General features: G+C 42.4%; 1 protein-coding gene across 2 annotated transcripts in view; it reads left to right on the forward strand.

The window, feature by feature from the left end:
- HMGA2 (high mobility group AT-hook 2) overlaps window positions 1–22,351 on the forward strand; it is a 174,036-nt gene extending 151,685 nt beyond the window's left edge. The window contains exon 5 of one of the 2 annotated variants that reach the window (XM_054025757.1): window positions 19,280–22,351. In XM_054025757.1, coding sequence (XP_053881732.1) covers window positions 19,280–19,336 — 57 coding nt within the window. In that variant the 3' untranslated portion in view covers window positions 19,337–22,351. Of the gene's footprint in view, window positions 1–5,890; window positions 5,977–19,279 lie in introns of those variants that run through there. The other variant, XM_054025764.1, reaches the window with a different exon arrangement.
- The last annotated feature ends 3,609 nt before the right edge of the window (window positions 22,352–25,960 follow it).

The raw sequence follows: 25,960 nt of genomic DNA on the forward strand, positions 1-25,960 counted from the left end.
TGAGAATCTGGCACGGGCGGCGCGTGGGGAGGCTGGACTGAGTGCCGGAAACTCCCTCAGTGCCTGGACCATGGTCCCGCCCCCACTCGGCCTCCCCCTGTGGCCCCGCCCATGCTCCACCCACACTCTGCCCCAGGTCCCATTCATGCTAGGCCTCATCCCCCAAGACCCCCCCGCCCCCGCCTGCCCACCACTCACCAAGTCCCTCCTCTCTTCCACTCCCTCTCCCCCATGGCCTTCCCCCTCCCCTGAGTGGTGGGTGGGAACACAGGGGGATGGAGGGACCCAGCGAGCGGCAGGCGGTGGGGACCTTGGGTGAGGGGGGTGGAGGAGAGGAGGGACTCAGCAAGTGACAGGAGGTGGGGGCATCTCAGGAGAGGAGAGGCGGGACTTAATGAGAAGTGGCAGGCGCCTCAGCGGAGGGGCAGAGCAGCCACAGGGGAAGCTTAGCCCCCTCTGGTCTATTCTATCTGGTGCCTATGGGATCTGGGGATCTGCTCCCCATCTGTAAAACTGGGGACGATAGTGCTTCCCTCCTTCCCACTAGTGATTTGATCAATGGTTGTAAAGCATTCAGGGCCAGGTTTTCACAAGTATTTAGGTGCCTAACTTCCTTTGGTTTTGGTGCCCAAATACCTTTAAAAAGCTATCCATTGGGCACCATGTTTAATTTGTTCTCATACTGTCTGGACAGCGTAGAGGACGCTGAGTGTGTTATGCACCTCCATGATGTTTTGTCCTGGACCAAATCTGGTGTGTTCTGAGGTAGAATGCCTGCAAGGGACTGAAGTCTTTGGGGAGGTCTTTTCCATCCTGCTTCCATTAGGTACTATGATGCTAGGAGATAAATATAAATATAGTTTGAAGGAATGCCTAACACAGTGAATGCTAATGGGAAGGGGGTAGGTTTAGCAGATAAAATAAAAAAAGAACAAGTTAAAAATCACTGAGAAAAGTTAGATGCCTGCAAGTCACCAGGGCCTGATGAAATGCATCCTAGAATACTCAAGGAGCTAATAGAGGAGGTATCTGAGCCTCTAGCTATTATCTTTGGAAAATCATGGGAGATGGGAGAGATTCCAGAAAACTGGAAAAGGGCAAATATAGTGCCCATCTATAAAAAGGGAAATAAAAACCCAGGAAACTACAGACCAGTTAGTTTAACTTCTGTGCCAGGGAAGATAATGGAGCAAGTAATTAAGGAAATCATCTGCAAACACTTGGAAGGTGGTAAGGTGATAGAGAACAGCCAGCATGGATTTGTAAAGAACAAATCATGTCAAACCCATCTGATAGCTTTCTTCAATAGGATAACGAGTCTTGTGGATAAGGGAGAAGCTGTGGATGTGGTATACCTAGACTTTAGTAAGGCATTTGATACGGTCTCGCATGATATTCTTCTTGATAAACTAGGCAAATACAAATTAGATGGGGCTACTATAAGGTGGGTGCATAACTGGCTGGATAACTGTACTCAGAGAGTTGTTATTAATGGTTCCCAATCCTGCTGGAAAGGCATAACGAGTGGGGTTCCGCAGGGGTCTGTTTTGGGACCGGCTCTGTTCAATATCTTCATTAACGACTTAGATATTGGCATAGAATTAAGTTTGCAGATGATACCAAACTGGAAGGGATTGCAACTGCTTTGGAGGACAGGGTCATAATTCAAAATGATCTGGACAAATTGGAGAAATGGTCTGAGTTAAACAGGATGAAGTTTATCAAAGACAAATGCAAAGTGCTCCACTTAGGAAGAAAAAATCAGTTTCACACATACAGAATGGGAACAGACTGTCTAGGAAGGAGTACGGCAGAAAGGGATCTAGGGGTTATAGTGGACCACAAGCTAAATATGAGTCAACAGCGTGATGCTGTTGCAAAAAAAGCAAACATGATTCTGGGATGTATTAACAGGTGTGTTGTGAGCAAGACACGAGAAGTCATTCTTCCCCTCTACTCTGCTCTGGTTAGGCCTCAGCTGGAGTATTCTGTCCAGTTCTGGGCACCGCATTTCAAGAAAGATGTGGAGAAATTGGAAAGGGTCCAGAGAAGAGCAACAAGAATGATTAAAGGTCTTGAGAACGTGACCTATGAAGGAAGGCTGAAAGAATTGGGTTTGTTTAGTTTGGAAAAGAGAAGACTGAGAGGGGACATGATAGCAGTTTTCAGGTATCTAAAAGGGTGTCATAAGGAGGAGGGAGAAAACTTGTTCACCTTAGCCTCTAAGGATAGAACAAGAAGCAATGGGCTTAAACTGCAGCAAGGGAGGTCTAGGTTGGACATTAGGAAAAAGTTCCTAACTGTCAGGGTGGTTAAACACTGGAATAAATTGCCTAGGGAGGTTGTGGAATCTCCATCTCTGTAGATATTTAAGAGTAGGTTAGATAAATGTCTATCAGGGATGGTCTAGACAGTATTTGGTCCTGCCATGCGGGCAGGGGACTGGACTCGATGACCTCTCGAGGTCCCTTCCAGTCCTAGAATCTATGAATCTATGAATAGCTAGATACATACCAAGGAGTAGTCAGTGGATTTATAGTCTTACCCCATTCTGAAGTGGTCTTCAGAGGACTTTTTACTCCCACTGGTGCTGAAAGGAAAGGCTATACCTCCCTGAGTCAGCACTGGTCATTACGTCCCATTGGCTATTCAACAGCAGAGAAGAGTAGATGGTGCTTGTGCGCAGAGTATCTTTATGTTTTATGTTGTGGTTAGGAGTCCACAGAAGCATATTTGGCAGAAGATGCTTAGGGGATGAACTACATGGAATTGAAAACTGAGTCCAGAGCTGAAAGGACCCAAAATGTCCCTAACAGTAGACACAGCAAAATGGTGTCTGAAGTATATTTGGGCAACGTCACTGAGAATGATGGTGGGCGGGTGCATCTATTAAAAAAACAATTACCATTGCCAGTAAATAAAAAGTTTTGCCATTATTTATATCATATAATTTAGCCAAGATTTCCTGCAGTGATATATGATTAAGACAACATCTGTTGGGCCAGCTCTGCATAGCAGGGTCCAGGGAAGAAGTGCCACCTCCACCCCCTGACTCACCTCAGCAAGACACAACCCTGCCCAGGCAGCTCTTACTGGCTGCGTGAGCCGTCAAAGGGGGCTGGGAAACGAGGAGCAGCCGCAACCCCAGGCACCAGCAGCCGACGGCGGAATGCCACGGCTGCCCACTTCATGGCACCACTAGCCAGAGGAGCAGCTGCCCCACATTGCGTGCCTCTGGCTTCTCCCCTATGACCTGGACAGAGGGCTGGGTCTGAGAGGGACTGGGGAAAGCAGGGGGTGAGGCTGGAGCTTCCCCTGGGACTGCCCCACTCTGGGTAAGGCACTGCAGTTTGGGGGAGCCTTGTTCCATGGGAGTGCCGGGGATCAGCCTCAGCCCGAGAGCTTGGGGCACCAGGTTTACAACCCAAGCACATATCATGGACCATGGACCCCCAGTTGAGAACCGCTGGACTAGATTACCTTCTGGGGTCCCTTCCAGCATTTCATTTCTGTGATTCTGTTTTGAGTGCCATAGTTTTAATAATAATAAAATAAAAATATAAATAAAAAATAATAATAATAAAAACCCAACTTGCGACACCTTAGAGGAGCCTGATTGGTAGAAATTTTGAGCACCCACTCTCTAAATTCAGACCTCTTGAAGGTGTCTCCAGAAAGACATCAAAAAATTAGAACTCCCAGAATCACTAGTTGTTTTGGAAAACCTTGGACTTTGTCTTATACCTGTAACAACAAAGATAATCAATAAACCAGTTGTGACAGGGCCTCTCTCCGTGATGCCCCAACAGGACCCTACTCAGGCTGTCATAGGGACTTCAATGATTGGTTGCCACCTCTCACTGTCTGGTGCAGTGGCACTTTAGCCCTCTGGCCAAGGCACACTTGAGTCTCATCCCTTCCAAGATATTAAAGTTAGAAACTAAAGAAATACTATGAACTCAAAACTAGGGTTGTCCAAAGAGTCTTTGGCAGGATGCCACCCTTCTACTCAGGACTTGTCTTCATTCAGCAGTCAGTGGTCTCAGTTGTCCCATCCCCCAGGAGGTTCGCCCAGGCAGCAAGCGGTCTCAGATTATTGGCTGAAACCAGGCTTCCCTCACCAACAGAGAAGCAGAGCTCTAATCTCCTTCTTGGTCAGTCTCAAATCAAGATGGGTATCCCTCTTCACTCCTGACGTGTTACAGGTGTGGTGGGGCAGAGGCAGTTTGGTCCACAGGCCCTCAATAACCCCATCCTTGCCAGTGTGTGGCCTGTATCACACTGATCATTGAAGGTGATGTGAGTTGGAGTGTTACTTCAAAAAAGAGACATTTATCGGATCCAGGAGACAGGGTTTCATGGAACACCTATAGAGTTATGAGTGTTTAGCAACTTTTACAATCAAGTTCATAGCTCCTAATACCAAGCTAGTTAAGTCAATGGAAAGACTCCCATTGACTTCTGTGGGTTTGGGATTAGGTCTTTAAATGCTTGGATGTACTAAAATAATACAAGGACATTACAGATCATCAACTACATCAGAAAGGGTGGAAGATGAAGCACTGATGCATCAGATTGTTCCTCTCAGAATTGTACCACATCGTCTCAGATGACAAAACTGATTCACAGTTTAATTTTCTATACAAAGATATGTATTACCCAGTGCTTGAAATCTCCAAGCCTGTTGGTCTTTTCAGACTGGTTTCACATGTTGGACTGTAATACATACAAACATTTAGTTATGGAGTAGCAGAAATAGAATAACAAATTTTGGGAAAATATAGGAACCACAGAATGATTAAATGAACCAGTGAATATAATACATAGTCATCTATTAAATATAGAGTCTTTGCCTGTTATTGTCAGTTATGGTCCTTACATACCAAGCACAATTTTAAAAAAACAATTTGTAAGTGGAAATAGCTGTGTGCTCAATCATCATTTATTGATGTACATTTCCTGGGAAAAGATGATCGGGAGAAAAACATTTTATTCTTTAAGGATTCCTCAGTATTTCTGGCATTTTATAAAGTCCCACTCTGGAAACTGTCCCAGGAAGATTAAGTGATAAGCCCCAATCCCTCCCCCCCATACAAACACACACCAAAAAACCCCTTAGAATATGAGTAGGAAACATTACACAGCTACTATATTAATGACGGGCAGTTATAGAATTGTTTTCTTTGACATCACAGTGATATCACACTACACCAGTGCTGATTGCTGTCTCTGGACATTACCACATATGGGCAGCCAATCAGAGCATGATACCAGTACCTTTGCTAAGACCATGCAGGCATACCAGTGTGCCCCCTCACGTGCATTAACTGGACCTTAGTAAAAAACCCTAAAAAAAAAAAAAAAAATCACAGAAATCCATAACCCACAAAATCACAGAACACACACACATTTTAAAAATGTTTTTAACTCCAGCTGAGTCCACATCATTTGGAATAGAACTCTCACCATGCCTGCCTCTGTTGGTATGTTGGTAGTAAGCAATCTTGCTTGTTCATTGGCTCTAACTTGAAGGTTCCAAAAGCCACCCTTATCCCAGTGTTGTGCTGGCCTGTGCAAAGGGTTGGAGATTGCAGGCATCCTGTTGCAGTAGTAGATCAGAGCACTATTATCATGGTGATTACTGTGATTACTGATATTATGGTACTACTGTGGTTATAGACACAAGGTAATATTTGCAAAAGCACCTAAGTGTAAGCAGCTTAGGTCCCATTAAAAGTCAAGTTACTTATGCACTTCTGAAAATGGGATTTAGGCGCTTTTGAAAATTTTGCTCACAATCTGTACTTTATTTGTAATGATCCCTGATTTTGTTTAAATACACTAGAGTATTGCCATGATACCCCTTGCTTTATCTTAACCCTATTTATAGCACTTGAGACTCTTGGCATCTGATGAAGTGAAGGAAAAACCAGCATGAAAAATCATTCCTAAACTTGCTGAATTTTTGGTCAGCTGACTGCTGAAGTAGCTTGATTCTGATCTCTGAACTCTGGTTTTGAAGATTATCTGCCACCCAACAGACATGGGGTGTGTGTGTGGAGGAGAGAAATAAAGAAAAAACAAATCACTCACATTCTGCCTGAATTTTCATCTCTAGTTTCCCACATCGCAGTTTATAATGTCTCCCAGAGTTACCAATGGCTGATCTCACAGACAGGATGGGTGGGGGGTGGGGAGGGAAAGAGCACTGTATTGAAACCAGACGAGGAGTCTGGCGCAATGAAACCCTGAGCTCTAGGACCCCGCAGAGCTACAGTGAGGGCAGTGAATAGGTTTTTTCCTCCCTATTTCCCATGGCTATTTTGAGACAAAATCTGGAAACTGAAATCAGAACAACACAGGGACAGATAGAGTATTTTAGGCAGCCTCCCCTTCACTTTAACAAAGTCTTCCAAAGAAGAATGTTATATAATGAGGCATTAACTGTAATTTATTTTAGTTTTGTTGTTGTTGTTGTTGTTTTTTTGTTTTTTTTACATTTAGGAAGAGGAAAACAGATGAACACTGAGGTATAAACTTTAATAAATCTTTCTTTGTCTTCAAAGAAAAAGTATTTTGTGCATAGGTTTCCATCAGGAGCCTTTTTCTATTAGATTATAGGGTTTAGATATGTTCCATTTAAAAAGAAACTACCATAAAGTTCTCTAGTCAAAAGGAAATAATCACCATCCATTAAGTGAGACAGCCCCAATGTATTTTTAAATCAAACTGTCCAATGTAGAAAAAGAAAAGGTTCAGCTCTGTGGTAACATGAATCACTTAGCAGATGGAACTCAAAAAGTTGGTTCATGCGCCATGATGAAGAGGTCCATACTTTATTGCCTTTTCCACCAGACTGCTCAGAGATATTCAAGAAGTTGAAAAATCTTTAAATGCATGGCTCTAAATCCTTTAGGAGTTGAACATATTAAGATGACAAGAAGAGTATGTCATTAAACCATAACTACCCTTTTTGGATTACCAGGTATTTGTAGATTTATTGGCAAGATGGCTTAAATTAGGGATATATTTTTAGCCTGCAGCATTTTATAATAAAATAGCAACAGAATTTTTTGCAGTAAAAAAGAGAGGGAAAACGGGGGTTCTTATTAAAAGCCTACACAAAGTTCTCTGATTTTTGTTTTCTTTTGCATGCACAAGGAGGTGCTCCATGGTTACACAATCAGTAAAGCTTGCAAGGAAACCATTTCCATTACCCCATTTCACTCAGGAGTCCTCATTGCCCTGCCTTTCACTGCAGACCCGCTGTTTAGTCTGAAACTGAAAATTAAACCCAGCACTTCGGCTCTCAAAGTTAAATACTCTGCTTTGCTGCCAGCACACAGCCTCACCAGTGTCTGTGTGGTAAGATCGAGGATTAAACTCTTCAGACATTTTAAAAACGATTTTACAAGGCTTTTAGCCTTTAGTGTTTTCTTCTTTCATTGATTTTGTTGATTTATTTATTTATTTAAGAGCCAAATCATTTAGATGTATTATACCGCAAGGTCTCGCATGAACTTTGTTGAACCAAGTCAGAGGACTCAGCTTTCTTTCAGAAATATGTTTCTTATTCTGGGAGCTTTTCTGAGAACTCTTGGGGGGAAGGTAGAGCCATATTTGTTAAACTCTTCCTTTCATGAGTGAAAACAAATGAAGAGCAAACCAGTGAGATTTAGAAACAGTAATAATAAAAACAAAGTTCTCCAACTCAACCTTCCCCCTCCCTCAAGGAATGTGCTTGTTATGCTCCTTGTAGCAGCCTTCGTTTTCTTTGTGAAGTAGGTTATGTAAATGACTGAGTTGTTCAGTGTTTAGAAGCCTTCATGACTAGCGCTCATAAAAATGTCACTGTGCACTTCCACTTTGAAAGGCTCTTTTATCTTACCTTCCTGAAGCCCCTTTCCAATGGATAAGCACGCTTGAGCAGGAAGCTGCAGGTTGGCCTTCCCACATTGCTTGGCCCTAATGAGGTGTGTGCAGCTCTTGGCTATAGTTTTTCGGTCTCTTTCTTGTTACTTCAAAACAGCAGCTTTGAGGTCTAACCAAGTTTTAGCACTTGGCAAAACCTTTCAACTGAGTTTCAAATGCTAGTTATTAATAATACATATAATATAAATTTGGCTACTCAGAAAAATCATTGTTGCCACCTGTCTGTAAATTAATTATAATGCTGTTGTAAGAGGTAATGGTCAGGATTTCAATGTCATTGGGCATTCCTTATCAGCCTGCAACAAGCAATTACTCTTTTGAGGAATTAAAAGGACAAATCTCTCTCCTCATCTTTTTATGTCTTTTTATAACAGGAGCCCCCCAGATATCTGATTGTCTACACTGCAGTTAAAAACCCGCGGCTGACGTGTGCTAGCTGACTCGGGCTAAGGGGCTATTTAATTGAGGTGTAGACATTTGGGCTTAGACTGCAGCCTGGACTCTAGGATCCTGCGAGGGGGGAGGGTTTCAGACCTCGGGCTGCAGCACGAGCCCGAACGTCTACACTGCAGTTAAGCAGCCCCTTAGCCCGAGCCCTTAAGCCCAAGTCAGCTGCCATGAGCCAGCTGTGGGTTTTTAATTGCAGTGTAGACATACCCTAAGGAGACTCTCACTTCAGTGAGATAGGAGATCATGATGTTAGGCTTGGCTAAAACAGGTCATATGGATTTCAACCCACATCTTTATTTGGATTGTCGTGTCCCTGTTCTTTCATAGTCTGGCATCTCACGCCTACCAAAAACAAAATCATTGCTGTAACACTGACTGTAATTAAACAGATGGGATGCACAGAAATATATGCTGTTTCATGCATGAGTCTTTAAGAGCTCTTCAGTGGTATTCTAGATTATATCATTTCCACCTGCATTGACAGCAATATCTCTCTGGTACTGATATACTACCATCAGGAGGAAGAGTTTATACCAAGACCTGTAATTTGTCAGAGTAGTGCACAGGCCTAAATACTAGGAATTACTGACTTCAGAGCTATGTGCTTGCTAATTTATTATTATCAATTGTTATATTTATATTGTTTTTAGCACCTCAAACCCATCCAGATCATGGCCTCATTATACTGTGTGCTGTGCAAACATATAGTAAATTATAGTCCTTAACTTAAGGGGCTTATAGTCTAAAAGACAATTTGTAAAAGCTGTTTCCAAACCTTGGGATTTGCCAGGCTGCCACAAGGTTGTATAAGGTCACACTACTGATTCAACCAATATGCATTAGGAATGCCTCCTTACTTTCTTTAATATTTTATTTCACTCCTACGTGACCTGGTTGTGTCTTTTAGCATGTGAACTCTCCAGTGCAGGGTGTATCTCTTTATCTGAGTTTGTACAGCCCCCCAGGATTTCTGCAAGCAGGATTTGTCCCCAGTGTAAATGCTATTCAGAATATTCGCTTGAATTCTGCTCTGTGCAAAAAGTCCTCTGATCCGTTATAAGAAGTGCTCAATTTTGTCAGCTGACAGCTTTTACTGTAGTTCTAGTCAGGTGAGTCCATATTTTTAAAGGTATTCAGGCATCACTCTGCTCAGTGTTGCATGACCTGAGTGACTTAGACATTTTCAAAAGCGACTGAGATACCTAGGAGCCTAAGTCTCATTGACTTTCAGTGATACACAGGCTCCTAAGTGCATAAGTCACTTGCAACACTGAGTGGAGTGATGCCTAATTACCTTTAAAAATATTGGCTTTGGATCCAGATTTTGCCACTCTTACTCACATTTACTAGAGCCTTACACTACTATTAAGTAACATCATTGACTTCATTGGGACTATAAGCAGAGCAAGTGTCCCATTCCAAAGTGCAGTGTCGGCCAGTCAGGGGCTGTGTCACCACCTGCCCTGCAACCTGGGGTGCCTCACAATGCTTTGGTGCTGTAGCTCCTAATCTGAGCCCCTCACAAACAGCCAACCAGCATGCAGGTCATACCCTGAATGTGTGTGTATAACTGCAGCCTTCCAGGAACACTGACACCAGCAGCTTTGGTTACGACCTGCAGGGTGATCCCAACACACTCCCAGTCCCTAATTTCCCCCCAAAACATGTGTTCTGCACTGTCCAGCTCTCTCCTGGACAGTCCAGATATTGGAGGTCTGTTGCCCCTGTAAGGGAACAATATCCAACTGTTTGTTACTTCAAATGGAGTTACTCCAGAGCCCTGTTTAACCAAAACACTGGATCAGTTTTGATTAAAGAATAAAACAAATTTATTTAACTACGAAGAGATAGGCTTTAAGTGAGTACGAGTACAAGGCATTAAAGCAGAAATGGTTACAAGAGAAATAAAGATAAACCACTTCCTAGTGCTAAAACTTAACAAACTAGACTTGGTTCAAGATAAAATTCTTACCAGCTACAGGGCTGACCTTACATGGGTGCACATTTAGCCTCCACTCGCCTTCTGCAGCTGTATTAGTAGCAACAGTCTCCAGTGGTTCCTGTTACAATCCTGCTTTGCTCTCCATGGAATTCCAGAGGAGTTAGCAACAGACAATGGTCCACAGTTCATAAGCTGGTCATTTCTGCAATTCTCTTTGGCATATCAGCTTAAGCACTCCCCATCGGGGCCTTACAATGCACAGTATGAGAAAGCTGTATAAATAAAATCATTTGATTTTTAAAGAAAGCCCTGGCAGATTCAAGGGATCAATACTTAGCATTGCTAGAATATTGCCAAAACCTTAGTGCCAACATCCAACAAGCTTCTTGAGCCAAAGATAATTAACCTTGAAGTACTGACAAAAGAATTTTACACTAGGAAACTAAAACAGAAGAAATACTATGGCAAAAATGCCAAGCAGTTACTCCCTGTTGCAAGTGGGAGAGAATGTTAGATACATCACCGAAGTCTTATGTCATAATTACCCTGAGGGTCAGGCTTGAAAGAGGAACTGAAGACATCCAAAGGAGACCAAGGAATACACTGACTTGTTGGTCCTGAGAACACCCAAAATGCTACTGACAGTTCTTACACACTGACAAAAGCAACACATGCTCACTTGGTTATTCACAACGGCAAACATGAGGAGCAGCAAACAGACACCAGGAAGCAGATCCACCTCAGTAGCTGATTAGGACACTGCAGAAGGAAGTGTTTTGAGAACAAGAAGTGGCTGGCCATGATCAAAAAGGCGTTGAGGTTCTGATAGGGTACTTACGGGCAGCTGTACCCTGAGCACCATCCTAGTTGTTTTTTCTTCTAACTTTTATTAAGTAGTTGGATTAGTTTGTGGTTGTTATTCTTATTGATATTACAGTTTATATGCATTTGATTTAAAAAAAAAAAAGGGAGGTGGGAAGGAAGGGAGATATAACAGTAGCCACTGGAGTCAGGGATATTAGCTGCTGCTACATGATGGGGGGGATAACCTTTTGATACCCCAACCTATGTCATGCGGATGTAGCTAGGAAATAAAGTGCGGTCCCTTACCAGAATTCCGGTTTTTCGTGCTTTTATTGCAGCAGCTTGCAAGAGAGCCCGGCAGAACTGCAGCCCCTGCACTCTGAGAAGCATTAGGAATGCTCGTCCCTACCTCCCTGAGGGCACACAGCACCACTTAGGAGCAGGGAGCATGCAGAGGCATGTCCCAGCCTGCCCCTACACATCAGCCGGCTGATCTGGCCAGCCACAGAAGGAGACAATAAGATGCACTACAGAAGGTGATGTGGTAGCAGTTGTTCAACTTCTGTGTGCCTAAGAGCATCTGAAGAATGTCTCGCAGTGCTCCCATTGGGATGGTGCAGCTAGACACCACTTACTCTATGTCACAATTAAGTCCATACAGGAGAGGGTTGAGAGGCATTTTGTAGTTGTTCTCCCCACTTCCCACCAGTCCCCCTTTAATTGCCTACAACAGCCGCAGTTACAAAGAAAGCAATTTTTTCATATAAATGCAAAACTGGATTACAGAACAATCAAGTTAACTCAAACAATGCCTTTCTCTTACAGCTAAGACAACTGCATTAAAAGTGTTAAGGTTGCAAAATCAAGCATTCAGAAGTTAGGAACTGCCTGAATTAAGGATAGCCAGGCAGCCTGAAAGTTTTGCTTTTCAATTGATTGCTTAGCTGATTGCACCCTTTCCATGATCTGTGGTTTTGTTCTTGACTTTGTGGCATGTCTGTAGGTGGATCTAGCACTAGTATTGAGTGATCAGGATCTCTGACGCCTGCCCAGTGACTGTCTCTTCATGCTTGAGGTTGTATGTGTCTCTGTTGAGTTTGGTCAGAGTTCATCTGGACCCACAAAGCCTTTCATTCCAGCATCCTGTTCCTCCTAAATGTTGGGACTGTTTCCCTGCTCCATCACACAGTATCCTTCCCTTTGTCTCACTGCCTGGTCCTATTGCATGCAGCAACACCAGATACAAGTCAGTAGGTCTGTGTAAAATACATTATCCTCTCATGAAGGCACTGCATACAACTGTGATGTCTTCCTCTCTAGTGGCTCAGTCCTGAAAGGAACTGAGCAAAGTACTTAGGCACGTGCTTCGCTTTAAACATGGGAATAGTCCCACTGACTTCAGTGGGCCCTAGTTTCCTGAATACTTTATAACAGCACAGGTTTGCACACCCTCAGAGAAGCAACCCTAGCAGGGTAGCAAACAGGTTTCAGAAGATCCTGACCTAGGGTTACCATATTCAAACATTTAAAAAAGAGGACACTACACGGGGCCCCGGTCCCGCCCCCGGCCCCGCCCCAACTCCGCCCTGCCCCCAGCCCCAACCCCATCCCTTCCCCGCCCCCATTCCAACCTCTTCCCCAAAGTCTCTGCCCCAACTCTGCCCCCTCCTCTGAGCACCCTGCATTCCCCCTCCTCCCTCCCACTCTGATCTTGGTTGGGGCTTGCTAAGTGCTTCCCTGCTCCCCACTCGCCCTGCAGCCCCTGCACCCCCCCGCCCCTGCAGCCTCTGAGACCCCTGCGCCCCCCTGCCCCTACAGCCTCTATGCCCCTGCCTGCCCTGCTCCTCCTCGCCCTGCAGCCTCTGCACCCCACCGTAGGATTACCATATTTCAACAATCAAAAAAAGAGGACATGGGGTGCCACCCTAGCCCTGCCCCAGCCCCGCCCCCCTCAGAACCCCCCTACCCCTACCTGTCCCCTGACTGCCCCCTCCTGAGACCCCCCCACCCTAACTGCCCCCAGGACCCCACCCCCTATCTAAGCCTCCCTGCTCCCTGTCCCCTGACTGCCCCAACCACTCTCTACACCCCCTTCTCCTGACAGCCCCCCCAGAACCCCCGACCAATCTAACCCCCCATTCCCAGTCCCTTGCCTGCCCCCCCCAGCAGGCAGAGGGAGAGCTGCATGCTCCACGTGGAGCCAAACACTGTGATGCGCTGCTCTGCGAGGGAGGAGGGAGTGGGGGAGGGGGAGGGACTCTGGCTGCTAGAGGCCCCAGTGGCTGCAAGCGGCTTTCAATCAGGCCCAGCCATCCAATCAGCCGCACCGCACTCTGCATGAGGGGAAGGGGGAAATCCCGGACATTTCTACTTTATTAGAAATCCCCCCCAGATGGCCATTTAAAGCTGAAAAAGCCGGACATGTCCGGGGAAACCCGGACGGATGGTAACCCTACCTGACCACCTCGCCTTTTCTATGGCTACACAGGGGAGGGGTGGGAGGATACTTTTTCTATGGTAACATAAAGCCCTGGCATAGGAGAGGTTGAGAATCATTGCGTTACAACATTCTGATCAATTTAACCACTTCTGCCAACTTCAACACCGGGAAGTGTCTCCCAATCCTTCACTTGTATTCCCCTCTGTGGTCTGTCGAGGACACCCACTCTAGTCTCCTGGCTCCTCAGTCATCACTTCTCTTGGGCAGAGACATGCATCTCTCTGCCTCCTGACCAGGGTTTTTCCAGGTTGCACAGTTCCATGCCTACATTGTAATATCCTCAACATGCCAGACTGCGTAAAGAGGCCACTGTCTGTGCTTTGCTTTCTCTCCAAAGGCGATGAACAGCTGTAATTGCCACCAGTCACAAGTTACCACTCAGCTCTTTCTAAGCAAGCACATTTATTCTTAAGGTGAATGCATTACCAGAGAAGCCACATAACAAACAATAAAAGTTCCTATACGCAGGCTAAATGCTTACCAGAGTATTTTAAAACCTTGATAGGCCTTTCAAGCCTTTCCCAGGAAGGATGGGGGCCCCACTTGGACAGAAGGTCCTGTCTGTTTGCTAGATCAGAAAGAAGGCCCTGAGTCACTTTAAACTCAGGCTATTCATCCAGAAGTCCTTTCTTTGTCTGTTGGTCTCTGAAGAATCTAGTTTGAACTTGTATATGCAAATCTCTCCAGACAGTGGTACTGCTCTGCAGGAGTTACAACCTGAGGGAATTTCCCCCCACTGTTCTTAGTTCCTGGAGGAGCTGTGGTCACTCTGCCCCCTGGAGTTACATACAGTCCCAGGCCCACAATGATACATAAGCTTAAGACAGTAAGGTCTCTCAAAGATATTGCAGGAAATTGCCATATCTGTCACACCTAATTTTTGTTCTGTCTCTGTTTAGGTGGTAAGCACTCCAAATCAGCAAGCATGTCATCTTCTGTGTTTTGTACAATACCAAATAGCCAGTAAATAATAACTACTGGCTAGGCTACTTACAAATATCTTTCTTCTACTGTCGCTTCTAAACTAAGTGTTCTGGTCTTAGTGTTTGCATAGAAGGAATTGAACCAGGCTTCAAGCAAGACAATTGTCAGTCTGCAAGTCAATATTCCACTCCCCTTAGCAGAGTAACAACTTTTCCAGTTCTGCTTTTCTTCTTGAAAAGCTCTTCTTCCAAACCAAAATGATCCACTGCATTGCCAACCTCAAACATTCAAAAATCATGAATCAAGTCCCAAAATTATGAGATTGTCTTAAAATCATGAGATTTTAATAAATAAATAAATAAATAAATATGATGTCCTATTTACTTGATTTCTGGGGTTTCAGCTTTAAGGTGCCCTTGGGTCACATTTTCAAACCTTTTACCACAATCATGAGGGCTAGAATCTTTCTTTAAAAAAAATAGCTAAGATTCTCATGCAATCTCTTACTGGAACTTTAAGAAAACCAATAAATATTGCAAGCCTTGTGATAACATTAAAAGAGGTGGCAACACTGGCACTAAAACATATCCTTTGGCAATGAAGACTCTCTTCAGCTCTCCATGGCTGGCTTTAAAACACTTACTTCCACAAACACCTTCTCCAGAGACTGCTGCCAGTAACACCCCCACTCCTCCTTTCTGATAGTGTGGTCAAAAGTCCACCTGCTCTCAAAAAGAACCAGTTAAGGTTGCAGTATTCTCCCAACTAGCCAATCATAAAATGATACAAGTGGTCCTGTAGCTGTACTCCTGGGGGAATTCTACACCACTGCGCAATGCAGACCCAGCACTGGCCTGTTTCTCCATCTGGATCCCTGGATTCTGAGGGGTAGGGAGGTGGGTGTCTGGGCTGGGGGGGCATGGCTGGGCTCTGGGAGGGGAGGGGATGCGGATATCTGGGCTGGAGGCAGCCTGCGGCTGGGTTCTGAGGGGTAGGGGGTGGGTATCTGGGCTTGGGGGGCTACAGTTGGGCTCGGGGGGGGGAGGGGTTGTGGGTGTCTGGCCCCCCAGCTGGGCTCTAGAGAGGAGGGGGCAGAGAAACACGAACTGGGTTGTCATAGCGGTTTCTTTAACTCTCTCCTCCTGGGGGAATTTGTGTGTGTGTCTGTATTGTTATAGACATACTTGCTGACAGGTATTTTGAAATAAATTACCAAAATAATTGAAAATGGCATGATTATATAGTATTATTTTGACAAATAAAATTTGCAGAATTTTGCAGAACTTTAAAATATTGTGTGTAGAATTTTTATTTTTTTGGCACAGAATTCCCGCAGGAGTAGTAGTAGCTTAACTGTTGGGCTTCTAGAAAGTTCAGGCAACTCACTGCTGCCCTCTACATAGCCTTAAAAATCATTGGAGGTTTTCAGGCTGCTCCTCATACCATTACTAATTAAATGTCAAAGTTAATACAACTTCAAAGTCAGTAGAAAGCAGCATTTAAAAAAAAAACACCTATGTGTGTTATGTTAAGTAAAGAAAACAGGATCCAAGGTCATCATTTTCAGCTGAATAGTCACTGACAGCTTTGAGCAAAGCAGTTGCTCCTCATGATCTTGATGAGCCTCTGAATTTGCAAAGTGTCAATGCAATATGTTTTAAAACAGCTTCTCCCACTTCTAGTACTTGCCAGCACAAAGATGGCTTCAGATACTGATTTTCTTCTAGCCTGAACTGCTACAACTGCCCCCTATGTCATTCTGCAAGATGGGGAGGATGAGTGAGGAAAACACATCATGTATTTATGAATTTTATGAAGTGTTAAAAAGATTGGTTCAGTACCTGAATATTCTGAACCTTGGCGAGGGGGAGTAAAATTCACCCATGCACTTGCTGTTCTGTGACCACTTTCATTGCAGTAATCTAAATACCTCCCATGTCACTGGAAAGGAAGCATTGTGAGGAAGAAAATTGTGTATCTGCATGCTTGCTTAGTGCCTTTCTGGAATTTAAATACTAATTGAAAAGACAAGGTCAGAGGGCTGCTGACACTTGACTTTGCTCTCTTTCGTCTGGCCATGGCTTTGATCATGCTACATCTTTCTTTGTGCCTGGTACTCCAGAGAGTACCCCAGGGTCATGGCCTGTTTCCTAGTCAAGAGGTATAAACCTACTGGCTTAAATATTTGAGGCCCATGGTTTAGCAGGGAGGGGGGCTTTTGCTTCATGCTTTCCACATTTCCCACATAACCCAAAGCAGACTAAACAAAACCAGTGTGAAATCTCATGGCTTGATGCTGCTATGGTTATATTTTTTAAGCTGTCATCCATTCATTTGTACTTGTGTTTATTCCCTGGATTTACAGCTTTTTTCTGCCTTTTTTTGGGGGGGGGGGGAGGGGATGTTTGAAACCTTTTGAAAAGGGATTGCAGTAAGCAGTGGCCTATGATTAAAGCCCAGTGTTTTTTTTCTCGATGCTGCTCTTGTGCAGCACTGTCACACATGGTAGCATTTAGGAGCCCTTCACAGCTGAGGTGTTTCAAACACTAATGAATGGAAGTTTGGTCATATAATGCAGACGAGCTTTAAGGCATGCTTTACTGAATGGTGTACTGTAGTGGCCTGGGAAAGGAAGAGAGTTATAAATTGTGTCAGTTAGCCACCCAGACAAAATGAAGCCATGTGGAAAATCAAATCTATTAAAGTATGAAGACTGTTATAAGCTGGTCATTCTTAAAAGGTCTCACTTTGCTGTAGGGGTAAATGTTTACCTATTCTTCCTAGATCTTTTTCACATGCTGTTTTAGGAGAGGATGTGCAGCATTTGATAAAAATCAACCTCACACTAACAGCCTTTTTATCAGAAATGTTTATTGTCTACAGTTTACCAGCCATGTCCTGAAAGGTATTGCACATTTATTAAATAAGCAGTGTGAAGAGGATTGGATGGCAGAGCTGGGCCTGCTGAAGGAAAACATCAAGGCCAGAGGGATGGGGCAGAGGAGAGCAGCTTTTGTTAAGAGAGGGGCCTGCAAGGATATGTGTCAAATTTACATTTCGTGGCTAGCCCACCTTTCAGACACTGCATCTCGCCACAGAGTTGTTTTTACATGTATTTTAGTGTTCAGACTACGTGGTTCAGCAGAACTTGGTTAAACTTCTAAACAACAGCTGAGAAACATCCACTCAAACAAATTCTGGCATGAGAAATGTCGAGATCAAAGTCACCCCAGTGTCAAACCCAAAACAACAAGATAATTACGGTTGTACTCAAAGCCTCCTCCAATTCCTAGCTATTTATTTAGTCTCACCTCTGTTAAGTCAACATAAAAGCAGCATAGGTCCTAAAGAATTAAAAGTGGGCAGACTGAAAGACAACTGAAAATGAATTGATGTGGTCAGCCAGGTCAGTATCTTTTCCAAGAGGGTTGAGGTCCCCAAGTTCTTGGTTTCTTTCTTGGTTTCCATCTGGTGGTACGAGGTCATATCCACAGTTTGGACAGGCATAGCTGGACATTGGGAAAGAATATTTCCTTTCAATTTACAAAATTACTAAAGATAGTTATGACCCAGGCAGACTGCGAAGAGGTACAAAAGAATCTCTCAAAACTGGGTGACGGGGCAACAAAATGGCAGATGAAATTTAATGTTGATAAATGCAAAGTAATGCACATTGGAAAGCATAATCCCAACTAGACATAAAATGATGGGGTCTAAATTAGCTGTTACCACTCAGAAAAGAGTTCTTGGAGTCATTGTGGATAGTTCTCTGAAAACATCCACTCAATGTGCAGTAGCAATCAAAAAAGCGAACAGAATGTTGGGAATAAATTATGAAAGGGATAGATAATAGGACAGAAAATATCATGTTGCCTCTATATAAATCCATGGTACGCCCACATCTTGAATACTGTGTGCAGATGTGGTTGCCCCATCTCAAAAAATATATATTGGAATTGGAAAAGGTTCAGAAAAAGGCAACAAAAATTATTAGGGGTATGGAATGGCTTCTGTATGAGGAGAGATTAATAAGACTGAGACTTTTCAGCTTAGAAAAGAGATGACTAAGGGGAGATATGTTTGAGGTCTATAAAATCATGACTGGTGTAGAGAAAGTAGATAAGGAAGTGTTGTTTACTATTTCTCATAACATTAGAACTAGGGGTCACCAAATGAAATAAATAGGCAGGTTTAAAACAAACAAAAGGAAGTATTTCTTCACAGAACGCACAGTCAGCCTGTGGAACTCTTTGCCAGAGGATGTTGTGAAGGCCAAGACTATGACAAGGTTAAAAAAAGAACTAGATAAGTTCATGGAGGATAGGTCCATCAATGGCTATTAGCCAGGATGGGCAGGGATGGTGTCCCTCGCCTCTGTTTGCCAGAAGCTGGGAATGGGCAATGGGATGAATCACTTGATGATTACCTGTTCTGTTCATTCCCCCTGGGGCACCTGGCATTGGCCACTATCGGAAAACAGGATACTGGACTAGATGGACCTTTGGTCTGACCTAGTAGGGCCATTCTTACATTCTTATGTTCTAATTTACATGGGTATGGAGGAATCATGGAGGAGGACTCTTGAAATAATGTAAAGGTTATAAAGAGTGTTCATTCAGCTTAGGAAGTAATTATGATTTATGCAGAAGTTCTCAGTGGCAACCATGTCTGCCTTTGTAACTGAAAGGCATAGACACAATGGTAATTATTTATTTTGTGTATTCCAGGAAGAGACTGAAGAAACTGAAGAGACGTCCTCACAAGAATCTGCAGAGGAAGACTAGGAGACCACACCATTCGATTTCTACCTCATCAGCAGTTGGGTCTTTTGAAGGGAGAAGACGCTGCCTTGACCACTTATTTTCTATGCCATGGTCTTTCCACTTATGCCTGGGGGGGAAAAAAATCACATAACCTTAAAAAAGACTATATTAATCACCTTTTTTGTAATCCCTTCACAGTCCCAGGTTTAGTGAAAAACTGCTGTAACACAAAGGGGACACAGATTACCGATGCAACTTTTAATTACTGTTTTCTTTTTTCTTAACCTACTAATAGTTTGTTTGAGCTGCTAAGTAAGGGTGACTGGGTCAGGAAAGCTTTGAATCAGATTTAAGTCATTCACTGCACTGCATATAAACAAGAGACTTGTAACATAATTATAATGGGCACTGAAATAGGAAAGGCTTGGTGTGTGACATCATTGGCCTTACAACACCTCCAAGAACCCACTCCCTAGCTTAGTAAACTCCCTGTTTAGAACACCAAAGATAAGGGATAGATACTACTCTTTTTTTTGTAACCTTCTTGTAGATTTGTACTTGATTTTTTTTTTTAAACTTACTGTTATTTCAGGAAGAATTGAGAGCTGATTTTTCACTTAATTCAGCCAATAATCAAAAGAAAGGAAAAATAGGTACTTTCATTTTGCAAAAGGGAAGAAAGACAAAGATACGTTGTATACTTACAGATACAAACATATCAGCAGAAGTAGTAATAAACAAAACTCACAGCACTCATCTTCAGGAAACTAGAAATTCAGGTAGACTCAGCTTTCCGCAGAGCCAGACATTTTTACAAAACTAGAGGTGACTAACACCAAAACACTCTCAAGCCATATAAAGACATAGATTTATCAATTACAGTGGTTTTGGAGGAAAAAATCATGAAAAGTTATCCCAGAATGAATCAGGAATTTATCTGAACCAAGAAAAAAATGTTTTGTTTGACCTCACCTAATTTCACCCATCATGTATCAATATTTCAAAGGGAATGAATCTCTTCTCATTACTCACCAGTTTTGATGTAAGAATCAACATCATGTACCTCAAGTGAGCTTGTGTATTACTTTAAGCAATATACTTTGACATAGGATGGTTCACTGGGCAGTTTTACTCCAGTGACATTTCTCCATCTTTTTCACTCAAAACAGCACTTTTAGCAATAGATGCAATATTACCCCACTATTCAATACTACCTCTGATTTTTACAGTTAAGTCAACAGCCTGATAAATACATGCTGCTATACACATACAATGCAAGAAATTATTATTGGGTAAATAATCATGAATATCTCTATTTTCTCCTTATTTTTTCTTCAACACTTAATGACGCAATATTTTTAATGTGTTTCAGCATGACTATGTATTTTTCTTTTTTTAATGTACTTATTCCTATTCTCTGCTAGATTTCTGTGTAATGTACTGTTAACTTGAATATATTTTTGTACTGAATACTCATAGGTTTGTAAGGATAATTTTCAATGACACTACATGACATAGAAAAAAATTAGTTGTAATGTTTAAATATTACTGTCCAAGTTTGTACCTCAAATGAATTGTTTAAAGAAATGGACTAATCGATTGACAAAGACCTACCTCCAGACTTTAAATGGAATGAACTTGTTACTTTCAGCATTAGTTTGAGATGTTTGAAACAGTTAGGACTGCAACTAATCCCTAATTCAAAACTATTTGTTGTAAAAGAACTTTGCTGGAAATGAACACATTTTAAATTACTTTCATATTAAAAACAAAAAACAAAAAAAAACCTTCAAAGAAACTTGAAGCTTTGTAGGTGGGAAGCAACAAGCTCAGCTTTTGCATAATGCAATCACAAATATGTGTTTTTGTTTTTTTTTAAATTAGTAGATTGTAAGGAAATACTTGACAAGTATTTTCATGTATTTTACACAAATGTGATTTTTGTAATGTTTCAAACCTGATTTATTTTAAATGCTTCTTATGTAGAGATTTTTTATTCCTCTCTCTCTCTCCCCCTCTCGCTCTCTCTCCTAGTCAGTACATCTGCTTTGTGACATTGTATTATTAACTGGGCCGGGGGTAGTTTCTCAGGAAGGCTTCTATCGGTATGGCTTTAGTACTGAGTCAAATGCACCTAAAGATAACTACTTACTGGCTTCTTCAAAGACATGATATCAAGAAACAAGGATCTCCTCAAAAGACTGCAGAAGGCTCATTCTTGGGGACTGCCGAGAAAGAGCTGATCAGAGTATTAAAACTAGACATGTTAATGTTAACTAAACGAGGGCTAATCATATCCATTCTGTAGCTCATTAAAGACTGCATCCATTGCCCATTGAAGTCAATGGAAGGACTCCAGTTGACTTCAAAGGACACTGGATCGGGTCCTAACAATTTCATGTTCAACAAATGCATTTTGGGGGTTTTTTAAAACACAGTGTTCAACAGATGAAACAGAAGTAGTTGATGCATGTTGGATCAAGCTCCGAGGGACTTACAACTCTGATGAAGTTCATCTTATATTGTCTATATATTGTAGTACAATCAAAACACATTACTACCTCTTAGGGCCTACTATACCTCATTTTTCAGACTGAAAACTGCTCGTGGCCATTGAAACAGTGAGAACATCATAAAATTTTTTATATATATAGTTTATTTTTATGGGAGATAAATTTTATAGGACTGTTCTTTGCTGTCATTGGTCACTAGTAAATAAAACTGGACATTAAACTTTTCTACCATTTCTGCAAGATAGGTATGTTTGCAGGAAACAAGTTTCAAGATGTTTAACTGCAGTTTACTGTTTTCCTGTTCCTTTTTTGCTTTGTTCTTCATGTAGAGTTGCTGTCTATGATTGTACTTTGAATCTCTTGCTTGTTGAAAATGGTCCTTTAATGGATTATCACAGTCTGTTCGGCACAATAAACATAATAGCCTCTGTGATCCCCAAGTTGTTTGATTCTTAGACTTTTGTCACAGCTCCATGAAATGGGTAATAAAGTTTGGTCACAGTGGGCCAAATTTGTAAAAGTTTGTATGCAAGTCATTTTTGTGTGAGAACCATGGATAATGTATAGATCTTTGTGCTTGAGTTAAAGGGGAGTTGTTTTTAAAGACTAGTAATCACGGAGTTAGTTTGGAAGATTGTGGTATATGCCCACACATTTATGTTTGCAACTGTGCCTCACTCTCATAGGGCAGGTCTTCACTACGGGGGGGTCGATTTAATATACGCAAATTCAGCTACGTGAATAGCATAGCTGAATTCGACCTATCGGAGCCGACTTACCCCGCTGTGAGGACGACGGCAAAATCGACCTTCGCGGCTCCCCGTCGACGGCGCTTACTCCCACCTCTGCTGGTGGAGTAAGAGCGTCAATTCGGGGATCGATTGTCGCGTCCCGACGAGACGTGATAATTCGATCCCCGAGAGATCGATTTCTACCCGCCGATTCAGGCGGGTAGTTAGACCTAGCCTTACTGTGATTGTTCTAATCTTATTAGTCCTTATATTTAGTTACGCATATTCTCTGTATTAGTTTATTTCCAAGCTACTTTTTTCAACATACCTAACCTATAATCATTTTTTTTCCCTAGTGCTTTATGGCATGTACTTTTTGAACTTGATTATTTTGTAAGGCAAATAACCTAGGACATAATCCCAACACAAGTACTGAGAAGTAATATTCGTAACTTCAGTTCTGAAGCAGAGATCTGAGCAATTTCATTCATTGCATTTTCTGTCCCCTTTTGCTCCAATCTCGTTCCTTGCTCAGTGTTACAGGACCATTCCATTTCACATTTCAGTCTTCCTGGTGGTCTTCCTCCCTCTGACTGCCATCACTCAACTCTTCCTGTTATTTTATCTGATTTTATGCTCCAGCTGTAACCCGCTCACCTAGTGGATTGGCCAGCTCACTGAACTTCTGTAACTGTGCTTAACTCCCCATATCTTCTTATTAGTCATTCCTCTAGATCACCTCACTCCCACTTGTCTTCTTGAGATAGCTTCCAATAAATCTATCCATGATGCACTTCTCAATGGGACTGCTGATGTTTAAAACATGCACAAGTTTTTGCAGGATCTAGACCTATGTGTGTCAGCTCCCATGTTTCTGCTCTGTCCAGCACAACTGTAACAAAGGTTTCACCTCTGTCACTAAACTCACATCAGGTCATTTTCTCACATCAGATTTGGGGAGTTTTTTAAAGCTGTTGCTGCAGGAGCCTAACACATGGTTTCTTACACCTCCCTCTGAACATCTGGTGCTGGCCGCTGTTGGAGACAGGATATTGGACTAGATGGACCATGGGTCTGATCCAGGGTGGTAATTCCTGTTATCTTATGCCCAGAAGATAGGATGCAGCCTTGCCATACCCCATTCTTTACCTGACACCATAATGAAGTATCATTTCCAACCTTCACACCTTTGCATTCCTTCACATCGTTTTCCTGTTAATTTCCCCCACCTCGCTAGGGACTCAGCTGCTCTGAATTTCCCATAATCTTCCTTTCTGCATTTATTTTTAAAACCCAAGAAATATTTATTCATAAATCCAAATCTTTCCTCCACTAGCTGTGAGTAAAAGTCTGGGTGCCATATTTTTCTTTGAATTGGAAACCACTGTGACCTATAGCATTATCACTCTCTCTGCTTTGTTGTGTGCATGTGTGTATGAGAGAGAGAGGAAATACTTTGGCTGCCATACTTTAAAAACAAATTTATTTTTGTACATTTGCATTCCACTCTCCATTTCATGTACTGGCATGATTCACACTTTTCTTCATTCCAGAGTGGCTCTCCCATTCTGCTATACCCCTAGCAACATTCTATACAGAAGCTACTTCACCTTAGTCCTTGATTTACCCATGTATAGTGATCGCTGCAGTTGATTTATTGTATCTCCCCTATGGACTGCCTGGTCCAGTCATATGTTGTACTAAACCATTACCTTTATGTTGTATTTGTTCTCTCTCTGTTTTCCATCACTACTGAGCTTTTCTGCCAATCAGTTTGCCAGTACCTTTCTTGCCGATTCACTGCAATGCAATGAACAAGGGTTCAGAATCATTCCTTCCATCACCTCTTTTCCATTCTAATTACCTTTTCCCCCCACTGGGGGATCTCTTTCCTACCTCCCTTTAGTGTTTCCTTTGGTTCACCTATTTTCTCTGCTACAGACTCTCATTCCTTCAATCTTTGTTTGCAGATGCTTCAATATTCAAAGTGAACAGTCTTGCAGTTAGTACAATCTGAAAATACATGAAGTAAATTATTATTAGCAATTAAGATATTAGACCAATGGTACCTATTTCTGATAAAGAAATGTGTTGACCATTTGCACTCCAAATAAGGACTGCATCAGCACTAACAGTAAAGAGTTGCCTCCATAATCTATTCTAGTTATAGATATAGCAGACAAGCTTATTCTTCTCATCTACTCAATAGCAAAAGGGGAAATTACAAGATTAAACAATTAGAGATATACACCTAAATCTGCAAAAATGAGCATGATAATAGTGCAGGCATAATTAATGCCAGTGAAAAATTCAGAGCTGTCATATAAAGTAATAGACTTACCGTCAGCAACAGTGAGGCAGCTCCTGGAGAGGATGAGAGCAGTGATTCTAATGTACACTATATTAATTCTCACCACAGAGTGAAAATAGCATACGTGAGGTATGCATGGATCCCAAAATTGAGTAGAAACCCTAATTTTCACTAGACGAGTACTCTGAAAGCAGAAGTCACAGCATTAAAAATATTACTTCCAAGTTGTGTGTGAGTGTCAGTAACAGGCTATTGGATAGGACCACCAAAGTCTATGATTTTAATCTGAGGGGTTTTTTTTTTTAATTCAGAAAATCCATTAAATGTATATAGTCCCTCGAGGCATTTTATTCTTAGTTCATGGAGTAGACAGAAAAATAAGCACAGTTTTATTACACTGGAGCATATTCACCCATAAAAACATAGTTTTAAGACTATCACGTAATAAAACAAATTCTAAAACTTAAATCAACATTTGAAAACAATCTGCAGCTCCGTGGGAGAGGCTGCTATGGGCTTGCCTGGACTGCAGAGGATCATCCTTAAAACTACCGCGTAAGCCTGTAAGATAAGGATTTTATGAGGCATGGTTAACAGAATGTTCAAAAAGGTATTTATGATGCGTTGGACTGTAAAGGAGCTTGAAGCCAAGAAGGATCACTCTCCTGTCCAAGACACTGTTAGGCCCGTATTGTTGCCAAGGTTCACAATATGTACATCTTGGATTGTTTGGGTCTATCCACATCACACACAACAAACAGGCAGGAACCCCAGTGAAATGCCAGGATCATTTGGCACAATGAGGTGCTGCCTATTTTTCCCCGTGCACCTTATTTTGGCAGGATGAACCACAGGAGTCTGTCTAGCTCGCTACTCTCCTTCACCAATAGGGCGCGTCGCTTAGAGAACAGTGTCCGGCTTTTTCAACAAGATAAGCAAATCTGAAGAGGCAAATAAAAAAAACAGCAAAAGATCAGCTTGTGCCAGCACAGAGGTTTTGCACGCTTAATGTTCCAAATGGGCTCCATCTGAGCTCCTGCCGGTTTGTTCTGCTACATCCTCTGTGACTCTGGCTCACCGAGCCCACAAG

The sequence above is a fragment of the Malaclemys terrapin genome, chromosome 1 (assembly GCF_027887155.1).
Source record: "Malaclemys terrapin pileata isolate rMalTer1 chromosome 1, rMalTer1.hap1, whole genome shotgun sequence".
In the NCBI taxonomy this organism is placed as follows: Eukaryota; Metazoa; Chordata; order Testudines; family Emydidae; genus Malaclemys; species Malaclemys terrapin.